The 12,074-nt window shown below is 30.6% G+C and overlaps 1 protein-coding gene across 4 annotated transcripts in view; it reads left to right on the forward strand.

The window, feature by feature from the left end:
• Window positions 1–12,074, forward strand: part of LOC115883091 — a 373,864-nt gene that overhangs the window by 243,666 nt on the left and 118,124 nt on the right. For all 4 annotated transcript variants that reach the window (XM_030901370.1, XM_030901372.1, XM_030901373.1 and 1 more), the window contains one exon: window positions 10,717–10,825. In XM_030901370.1, coding sequence (XP_030757230.1) covers window positions 10,786–10,825 — 40 coding nt within the window. In that variant the 5' untranslated portion in view covers window positions 10,717–10,785. The remainder of the gene's footprint in view (window positions 1–10,716; window positions 10,826–12,074) is intronic.

Below are 12,074 nucleotides of genomic sequence, written 5' to 3' on the forward strand. Positions count from 1 at the left end.
GCATCCAGCCGTAAACTGAATATACAACGTACCTATTACTGTAGTGTGTAGCCACAGTTTAAAGAATACGTGTAGCCGTCAAAATTTTTGTTTCACTGAAATTACTATTTTAGATCTCACTGAACGAAATAATGCAATAAAATTAATTATTGTGAAATAACTGAATTCTATCATATTTATGATCGAAAAAAAAACGGCGTCAGCGATGGCTATGAAATGAAAATTGCTGTCATTTTATATGTAAAATTATATGGTGAATGTCATCGATCGTCATTTCCAAGCCAACTGGACGCCGCTTTTTTTTCGATCATACGGTACCTTTTTGTTTAAACTTTTTCCTGTGGGGAGAAATATCATACAAAACGGCCTTATCGTACAGTCACTATCATATATACGATGATCGTAATTATTTTGATGTAATTACTTCGACAATGAAATCATACCGCCGAAATAAATCTTTAGGTACTCGTATAATTCTTTGACCCGTCGATCGATTTAGATGAAAAAAATCTATTAGCACGAATAAATTTTATCTCACGAATAAATTTTATCGCACGATCTTAGCACGAAATAAATTTTTAGGTACTCGTACAATTCTTTGAAACGACGATCAATTTAGACGAAAAAAAAACTTTAGGTACTACTACAACGAAATCATAGTACCGAAATAAAATTTTGGGTACTCGTACAATTTTTCGACACGTCGATTTAGATGAAAAAAAACTTTAGGTACTTCTGTATATGTATAACCATATGCGAAAATGTCAAAAATTGACATATTATGATGTCATTCTATTGAGGGTGCATCCACACTATCCTAAAAACGGCGTAACGGCGTAACGGCGTAACGACCTTGAATAGATTTCCAGTAATTCTATTGGCTGAAAAATTCATCTGTCAGAAATTTTATCTGTCAAATTCATCTGTGAAAAATTTCAGCTAACAGAATTACTGGAAATCGATTCAAGGTCGTTACGCCGTTACGCCGTTTTTAGGATAGTGTGGATGCACCCTCAGAGTGTAATTTTGTATCGAATAATGTCAAAACACAAATACGACGACTGATTTAAACGAAAAAAATTTAGGTACTACTACAACGAAATCATAGTACCGAAATAAATTTCTAGGTATTTCTACGTACAATTCTTTGATACAACGATCTGTTTTCTGAGACGAAAAGCATTTTTAGGTACTTCTAGGTAAATTTCTAGGTACTCGTACAATTTTTGACCCATCGATCGATTTAGATGAAAAAAATCTTTAGGTACTTCTGTAACGAAATCATAGCACGAAATAAAATTTTAGGTACTCGTACAATTTTTTGACACGGTGATCGATTTAGATGAAAAAAACTTTAGATACTCGTACAATTTTCTCACACGACGATCGATTCTGACGATTGTCATTTCAAAGGTAATTTGACGCCGTTTTTTGGAATCATATATATGCCATGTGTATACTTATCTAATAAGTAAAGTGTATTCATTTAGAATATTAAGAGATTCAGACGAAAAAAATCAAAATAGGTAGTAAGTATTTTTTAAGATTGTTTCTACAAGTTTTATTTAAAAATTGTAACAGAGAACTATTATTATTATAGGGCCCCTCTCGGACCGCTTGGACGAGTCCATTATAAAAAAAGAGCGAGGGACAGTAGGTAGAAAGAACATATGATTTGATTTGTCACGGAAACGTGAAGTTTATTAATAAAAGTGTTTTGTTGAAATTCTTCGAGTTTTATCATAAAGTTTATGGTTCGACACCCAACAAAATAATTGTAACTAATCCCCGTCACAAAATATAAATAATTTAAAGTCTAATCTGGCGAGTTGAGTTTGGATGAAACTAAACAAAATGTTTAAAAGTGTAATGAAAAATATGTAATGAATAATAATGAAAGCACATTTAAATTTAAATAAAATTCGTATAGCAGTAAAGTATATATATATAGCAAAAAGTGTAGGTTAAAAAGCACGAACTTCTGGGAATTCCCTATTTGTATAGTCTGGGAACCACCTACTTTTCTGGGAAACACATACTTTCAAGTTCAATTTATTAGAATTGTGATTAAAAGAAAGCACTATTCTCATTCATATTGCGATTAATGAATATTAATATTAATAATACCGTATGATCGAGAAAAAACGGCGTCAGCGATGGCTATGGAATGAAGATCGCTGTCATTTTATATGCAAATTTATATGGGAAATGTCATTGATGTTCATTTCCCAACCAACTGGACGCCGTTTTTTTTCGATCATACGGTATTATACTACCATATATTACTCAAATTAAGTTTTGACTGATTAACTACCATATAATCGAAAAAAAAAACGGCGTCAGCGGTGGCATGAAATGAAGATTGCTGTCATTTTATACCGGGTGCGTCTCAAGAGTGGCTCACCGCTATAACTTTTTAATTTTTTTTTTGATAAAAAAACGAGATTTGGTATATAAGTATATGACATAAATTAGGAATTATTGACGTATTCAATTGTTTTTGGTCACTTCCTGTTTCACCGGAAATGACTACAACTTTTGATTTTTAAATAACACCCCCGGTATGTTTTTGCATTATTTGATAGAAACACTCTGAATCGAATGACATATTATATGTCAACTTTTGACATTCTCGCTTTAAAAAAATTGTATTTTAAATTTCAATCTAGAGTGCCATGGCTGTGTTAAAAACACTAATTTTTAATTAAGGAGCCTTGGAAAAATAGATTTGATAATCTAATGATTTTCGTGTCTTGTCCGGGCCCGTTCTTATAAGATGCCCAAATCGTATTTTTAATCATATCTCAATTTTTAAAAACGGAACAAGGGAGGCTCGTTAGCATATTTGGAAAAAGCATTTTTTACGAATAATTTGGTACCACACACATGGTATTTCGAGTCAAATTGTCATTATGAACCGCATGTTACAATTTCAAATAAACCATATGCGAAAATGTAAAAAAATTGACATATTATGATATGTCATTCTATTGAGGGTGCATCCACACTATCCTAAAAAACGGCGTATCGGCGTAACGGCATAACGACCTTGAATAGATTTCCAGTAATTCTATAGGCGGATGCGTCTCAAAAGTGGTCCACCGCTATATCTTTTTTATTTATTTTTTTTTTTGGATAAAAAAACGAGATTTGGTGTGTTAGTATATGACATAAATTGGAATTGATTGACCTAATCAATTGTTTTTGGTCACTTCCAGTTTCACCGGAAATGACTACAACTTTTGATTATTAAATGACACCCCCGGTATGTTTTTACATTATTCGATAGAAAATGACACTCTGAATAGAATAATATATCATATGTCAACTTTTGACATTTTCGCTTAAAAAATAGTATTTTAAATTTCTATCTATTATAGAGTGCCATGGATGTGTTAAAAACACTAATTTTTAATCAAGGAGCCTTGGAAAAATAGATTTGATAGTCTAATGATTTTCGTGTCTTGTCCGGGCCCGTTATAAGATATCAAAATCGAATTTTTAATCATATCTCAATTTTTCAAACGGAACAAAGGTGGCTCGTTAGCATATTTGGAAAAAGCATTTTTCTACGAATAATTTGGTACCACAATTTGGTACTCGAGTCAAATTGTCATTATGAACCGCATGTTACAAATAAAACATATGTGAAAATGTCAAAAATTGACATATTTATGATATGCCGTTCTATTCAGTGTGATTTTCTATCGAATAATGTAAAAATATACCGGGGGTGCCATTTAAAAATCAAAAGTTGTAGTCATTTCCGGTGAAACAGGAAGTGACCAAAAACAATTGAATACGTCAATCAATCCTAATTTATGTTATATACTAACATACCAAAACTCGTTTTTTTATATGACAAATTAAAAAAAGTTGTAGGGGTGAGCTACTTTTGAGACGCACCCGGTATACGACGATCGATTTAAATGAAAATAATTTTTAAATACTTCTAAAACGAAGTCATAGTATCGAAATAAATTTCTAGGTACTCGTACATTTTTTTGACACGACGATCGATTTAGACGAAAAAATTTTAGGTACTTCTACAGCGAAATCACAGCATCGAAATAATTTTGTAGTTACTCCTACAATTCTTTGACACGACGCGACGATCGCTGATCGATTTAGATGAAAAAAAATTAGGTACTTCTACAACGAAATCATAGCATCGAAGTAAATTTGTAGGTACTCGTACAATTTTTGACCCGCCGATCGAAATAATTTTGTTTCTAGTATTTATTAGCCGAACGACCGGTTTCGACAATAAAAGTTTAGTTACTTCTAAAAATCCGGTGATGACAGCAATTCAAAAAAAAGATTAGACCGTAAATTATTGATATTTTTAAATGAAACTAGTAGGAATAATTTGAAAAGAATACTTATTTTCATTTTTTTCGTCTGAATTTCTTAATATTCTAATTAGAGTATGAGCATTTTGTTTTCTACCAAATATAACACGGCTATATCTTCGTTTCCCTTTAATAGTTTGCTTTACCGTGTTGCCGGTTCTTGGGTCTGAATACATCGATTCAACGTAAATCGGCTTATACACTTATACTAATGTCGAAGGTGGCGCCGCCCGTGAAAATACCGGTGTACCCCCAATCGTATATAAAAACATAAAACCATTTTTTTCAGGCCCAGCTGAAATTTGGTCAGGGGAAGGGGAAACCGTTCTAGACGATAACCACTGAAATCGTACTCAGACCCGACCCCGGGCCTGAAATGTCGAAATCGGGTCTGAGCCCAATGAAGCAACGTAGTTTTTGGGCTCGTATAAGCGGTTTAATAAATCTATATATATATATATATATGTATATATATATATATATATATATATATATATATATATATATATATATATATATATATATATATATATATATATATATATATATACGTATATAAAAATATATATAATATATATATATATAAATCTTTGAATGTAGATATTTTTTCTAGTTTCGCATACGTGAAAACCAATGAATCCCCATAGGGATTTTCTCTAAATTTAACTATAAGAGTGTACATGAATAATGCAGAATTTTCTGTAACAGTTGCTTTAGTTATATGCAAATGAACTTTAAGATGAAACCTCCTACTCTATTCTCAATAGACCAATTGCATTAAATAGTTCTAGTTTAAATATTTATTCAAAGGAAGTTCTCACCAGGGCCGTAATTTTTCCTTCTATTAAACATGCATTAAAATGGTAATTTAATACACTTGATTTTATATAATATAACTAAATATGTCTCTTTAGAATTATGCATCTAATTTTCCTCTTTTTTTTTAAATATATATGTATATTATAAATATCTTTAGTTATTATAAATTATGACATATTTAAATATCTCAGTAATTCATGTGTATTCTGGCGTTTTATCTTTATACAGGGTGAGTCTTAAATAAGAGCAAATATTTTTAGGGGTAGTATATTTCCACCCCAGAAACACAACGAGATTTTTTAGTGGAAAAAAATTGAAAATTTCAAATTTTAAAAAAAATATTTAGTTCTTAAAAAACACAATTACTTGATAATATGGCAACATAGGTAGCAGATTAAATTTACAAGAAAAAAAAATCTAGAAAAGATCCAGTGGTTTGTAAAATTTTAGCAATCAATATTTTTTTTAGAAATTTTCAAAATATCTGGGTTATTTTGAATTTATTTGATAAACGGTAAAGAGAAAATATGTTTCTTTTATCGAGATTTACCAGTCCTGAAAATATTTGCATTTATCTAAGACTCACCGTGAATTACTAGCATAGATACCTGTCAAAAAAATAAATATAAAGAAATGCGCATCATGTTCAAGTATATTATGGTCATAACTAAACTAAAATATAAATAAATGTTCAGCGATAGAATTACTGGTTACTAATTTTTTTTTATAAAAAAAAACATATTTCTGTAAAGTTAAATTTATTGTTTGCCATAATTTGTAGAAAAGTTATGAAAAAGTATAGAAATTGAATTTATTTTGAATAATACTAATTTATTTAATTTTCTGTTCCTCTATACTTCTAGAATTTTATTATTTAAAGATAACTATTTTAGCAAAATTTGACATAAATTAATATATCATATATGGGAGGCAGTATAAGAAATAATTAAACATAGAATAGAACAAAAAATTAAAGAAAAATATAACAATCATTACGTAATTTACCGTTTAATTATACATCATTTTTATATTATACATACATCAATTTTATATTATACATCAATTACATCAATTTCAAGATATGTTGAACACAAAATAATATATCTGGGGATACCCCGGCTTTGGGCCTTAGGCTTAACATCAATAAAACTAAAATAATGTGCACTTCCCCGGAAGATTACAACAATGCTATAAAAATCGGAGAACTATCGGAATATGTAGCCGAATTACAATTGCCCCAAGGAAATTATTTTACAATTGCATTCTGGAAATTAAGACAGAGTTTTCTACACTCATGACTTGAGCACAAAAACGAAACTTGCAGTGTACCGAGCAATAATACTCCCTACCATGTTATATGGAAGCGAAACCTGCGTGCCGTACCGCCTGCACAAGAACGCATTAAACAAGTTGCACCAGAGAGACAATACAGAGAGACATTAGATAACTCTTAAGAATTAAATGGTTCTACCACGTCTCAAACGTATCGGTTCTTGGAAAAGCTAGCTGCGAGAGCGATGAAGTCATAATTACAGAATCCCGTTTAAGATGGGCTGGTCATGTATGCAGAATGAAAGAAAGCTGCCTACCTAAATATCTTCTTTTTTCCATATAATAACAAGGGGTTGTTATTAAATATATTCTCTGCCGGAAACACTGCGACCTGTAAGGAAATCTCTTCTTTAAGGTTGGCTTGTATAAGATAAGAGGAAACCGTGGGACAACTGAAAATGTACATGTATATTTTTCACGGAAACTTAAAGGGGATAAGCATGCAGAATAAGTGGGAAGAAGCAGCGCACAATAGAACACAAAGGAGAAGAATTGTAAACTCACTTAACAGTGACAACCAAATAATAGAGTGGCAGCAAATCAATGACATTTTTGAATGTCCGGAGTGCGGGAGAGAGATAACATCACATATCGGGCTTTTCAGTAACAGAAAAGCTTCTGCTGCGTGTCAAATACTCGTTAGTGAGTAATGGCAGTAGTAGTAGGAATTTACTATAATAATAAATACAATACCATTAACATTTAAAGAAAATATTAGGATAACTTTAAGTCAACAATCCATAATACAACTTTATAAGAATTAAGAGATCTATTGTCTTGAAATTATAACTTTTAAAAATCGGTCGCAGTAAGCAGAAAAATATAATTAACTGTTTAATAAACTGCATAAACATTTTCCAAACTGTTGTTAGCTAAATATAGCATCGACCGTTCATACGGTAATAAAATGATCTATTACACCATAGAATATATTTAGTGATTTAACATCGATTTCGGATAAGGAGAGACAACCCAGTCCCAAATGGGAGAGGCAGATTGGATTAATTGCGTCGGTTTGGAACACATTGACAGGTCGTGTTAGTGATTTAATAAAACTTGTCTGGGGAAAATTTGACGTGCTGTGTTTGAGCGTTCAGCCATCCTGATAATAAATTTATAATTTCTATCTGGGTTTGCGCTGGGTTTACATTGGAACCAATGACCTTATAAATTAGATAAATTTAATTAATTAATTTCAACAATAATATTAGTAATTATACATTTAATATATCGTTATTAATTACTGTAATACCGCTAAAAAGAGGCGTCGAAGTTTTATTTGATATTACAATCGATGATATTTTCTGTTAGGCATGTATACCGGGTGCGTCTGAAAAGAGCCTCACTTCTATAGCTTTTTTTATTTTTTTCAGATAAAAATACGAGATTTGGTATGTTACGAGGTTTGGTATATGACATAAATTAGGATTGACTGACGTATTCAATAATGGTTTTCGGTCACTTACTGTTACACCGGAAATGACTGACTACATTTTTTGCTTTTTAAGTGGCACCCTCGTTATTTTTTTTACTTTATTCAATGGAAAATAACGACACTCTGAATAGAATGGCATATCATAGAACAACTTTTGACATTTTCGGATATGGTTTATTTGAAATTGTAACATGCGGTTCATTACGACAATTTGACTCGAAATAGAAAGTTTGTGATGCCCAATTATTCGTAAGAACTGCTTTTTTCAAATATGCTAATGAGCCTTGTTCTATTGTAAAAAATTGAGATATGGTTAAAAAAAAATAAAAAATATGTCGAAAATGACATTTTTAATTTCAAAGAGCAGCGGCTGGTAGAATTTCAATGTATTATGAAATATCTCTGGTTCTTATAACATATGATCCACTCCAAATTTTAGTCAGTTAACTTAGGGCCTACCAGAATCATGTTTGTTTTATTTAAATCAATTTTAAAATTGGCGATTTTTTTAATTTTTGCATATGGATCATAAACGTAATTTTTTTTTTTAAATAAAAATTAATTTTGCTTTTATTTATTTTATAATTTTTCTTGAATTTTATTAAATAATTTGAATATTGTTAAAAAAATCATAAACTCTGTGAAAATACTTTTTATTATTTTTTTACTTGAACTGAAAATTAAAAAAGTATACCCGGATAGAGAATGAAAAGACGGATAGGGAATGAAAATCGATGATAATTATGGCAAGGTCAAGCCCTAGAGATTTTAATGATGCTTACTGCCAGTTGGCCTTAAAAAGGTTGTAATTTATTTAGTTATAGTTTATAATTCGAGAAAAAAATATTTTTTGCAAATAAATTTGTATGTCTGGAAAGTTGCTTTTTGTCAATTTTTAGTAAATTACGCATAGAGATTGACCTCCCCAAAACTATCATCGATTTTCATTCCCCAGCCATCTCTGACGTTTTTTTTTTCGATCATACGGTACTAGATATATTCTAAGATAATCAGCAGAGGATGCTACTCAACTTGCAATAATTCTATAGATGTGTTTTTGTATAACTCAAAGTCCAAAATACTGGTTATCGTTATCAGGCGAATTAAAAAAAAACGAATCTAGCTTTTAAAAACTCGTTTTATCTCAACCACTTTACCTCTCTACGTGGACGAGTTTCAAATGCGTCTAGATACCGATAAAATTAAATGGTCTTATCTAGCAGTAAATTTAGATCCCAAATGGTTATTAAGCTGCTCAATATATGGCAATTCTTTTTCGGATAGCGATTCTGCTATTCTTTCTGGCTTATGTTCCATGAATAGTAATGCTATTCAATTCGAATCTCGATATAAAATTGAAATGAGACTGGGAGAGACCAGTTTTCAGAGAAAAGCTCACTAAGGAATGCTTCATATAATGTTTTTTGACAGCATAATTACATTTTGAAGAAACTTTTGTGACTGCGACTAACTAAGATATTTATTTTCGTATTTTAAATTTGTTTGAGAATCTGGTAATTATTTAGATAACTCTATGGTTATACAGCTAAAAAAGAACACAAACAAAATATCAAGTTAACATAGATACCTTTTGTTTTTCTTTGAACCACCAGAATTATTTAATACTTTACTATTAGAATATAAAAATAAAATAAAAAGATTGCGTTATGGAGACTCGCTCGGTTTATATTCAATACTAGAATTTAAAGGACTAATAAAAATATAGGATCTTCTTTAATGCGCAGTAGTGCACGCAACGTTTATCGATAGCCAGACGGCCCACACGCTGTTCCAGTGAGCATAGTAAAAGATATATCAAAGAGCCACACTTCTTTAAATACTTGTTTTCCCGACGTTGCTAGTTCTCGTACTATTCAATCAACATTTGTATTCAGATTTTTTATATAAATCATGACTTAGATATTATCTAAGGTTATGTTTTTAGAGGAACACCTTTTCTATTTTCTAATATTCAAATCAAAAATGCTTTGAGATTTTGAGAAAGGTAGAGCATTTATAAATATCTTTAGTATTGGCACTGTATTTAGTTAATTTCCAGATTTATAGTCAATTTACTTATTTACAATATCTAAAAAAACAATTTCTGGCTCAGAAAACATTTTATTTTAAACATTTAATGTTAAATATTAAACTGATTCAAATGTAGCTTAAACTTTACCGATTTTAGTTTCTCCCAGATTAATATGTTATATTTCTTTGTTAATTCAATTTTTATGGTAAATTTCACACTGACAAAAAGAATAACAATTTTAATATGTAATTCTATATCACTACATGTCATATGCAACGTATTTCAGTTTTTAATCATAGTTTAGTAGCTTTTTTCATTAGCTTGATTGTATTCAATTAAAAAATAAAAATTTATTGTGGATTTTAAATCTCGACCACAGATAAAATTTAGGATTAAAAGCGCACGGGCAGGACATTGGCAGAGTTTAATGTATATTTTAGCGTCAAATGCGCCCCTCTATGGCATTTTCAGCGAACAGAGTTAATCATATTATCATTTTGATGGATATTGGAATTTTGCAGACGTTAAATCCGATGGTGATTTTTAACTTTATTTTGTGCCATATTGAATTATTTACCAGAAATCTGTCATTGATTGTGGGATTGGTGTCAGTTATATCTTGCAAAAAATTTAAAATAGTATTTTAAGAAATAAAATTTATTTGTACATATCAATTTACTAAACATATACTATTTTTACTATAAGTAATGAAATATAATTAATTTAAATAAATATTTTTGTTACAGGTTTCTTCAAGAGGCAGTTCTAGGATGTTGTGTTGTTAAACCATTGGAGTACAAAAGGAATTTAAAATTATGGCAAGAGTACATCACTTACTTATTATTTTCTCTATTGGTAAGTATTGTTATCTGGATTTGCATAGATAATTTCGTTTTTTTTCTGTAGAATATTAGATGTAGCTAAGAATGAGCCAGTTTATTAGCCAATTATTTACAAAAAAAATACTGTTAGCTAAAAAATATGAAACAATTTGTTTCTATACAGGATGAGACTTAAGTGCAAATATTTTCAGGGCTGGTAGATCTCGATAAAAGAAACATATTATTTTTTCTTTACCGCTTTTAAAATAAATCTAAAATAACCGAGTTATTTTACTTTAGAAATTTACAAAATAAAATATTTTTTGTTAAAATGTTGATAACTACTGGATCTTTTCTGGATTTTCTTTCCTGCAAATTTAATCCACTATCGATGTTGCAATATTATCTTAAAATTATGTTTGTTTTTAACTAAAAATTAAAACCAAATCAAGCTGATCAATGTCATTCACAGGTACAGAACCCTTCTTTGGCGCTTCAAAAACAGTCATAAAATTGGTCACATAACAGTGGATGTCCAACATAATATCTCTAGAATGGTGGAGAACTTCATGAGGGCAAAGATAGGCGAAAAAGTCCATAGTATAAATGGCCAAAATTTCTGGCAAACCTGATAAGCAAAAACTAAAAAAATCATTTTTTTTAATAACCTCATGAGCGTGTTTCTGGGGTCGAAATATAATATAATAGCTCCCGTATATAGCGTTTAACGCCTTGAGAGTAGCAAGGTACAGCTTGCTATACTAAAGCCGTTCGGTATACAAGGAAGGTAATGTGGCTAGCACTACGCTTCAACCGCCTATTATTACCTCAGGATTGTCGATCCCAAGTACTCATTTAAGGCTGAGTCGACCTAGGTAGCCAAACTATTTTTATTTTAAAAAAATAGTCGGCTGATGAAATGCCGGGTGTGGGAATCGAACCCACACCTTGAGATTGGTAGACGAGAGCCTGTACCTCTACGCCACCGGGCACCTGGGGTCGAAATATACTACCCTTAAAAATATTTGCACTTATTTAAGACTCACCCTCTATAATCTGCTTATAGTTGAACATAATTAGCAATACTACAGAGTAATCATCACATCATGACATTCTTAAACAATAATTAATTTGTTATTTGTGAAATAGACGTATTTTTCAATGCAAAAATTTTCTAATACAACTATAGTCGACATTGGACAATTACACAATTGTCAAGTTAGAAGATTGCAAAATACTGATCAATTAGGTAGTAGCAAATGAAGATGAAATAATTTGATTAT

The sequence above is a fragment of the Sitophilus oryzae genome, unplaced genomic scaffold, assembly GCF_002938485.1.
Source record: "Sitophilus oryzae breed Bouriz unplaced genomic scaffold, Soryzae_2.0 scaffold_1806_pilon_pilon, whole genome shotgun sequence".
NCBI lineage: Eukaryota > Metazoa > Arthropoda > Insecta > Coleoptera > Curculionidae > Sitophilus > Sitophilus oryzae.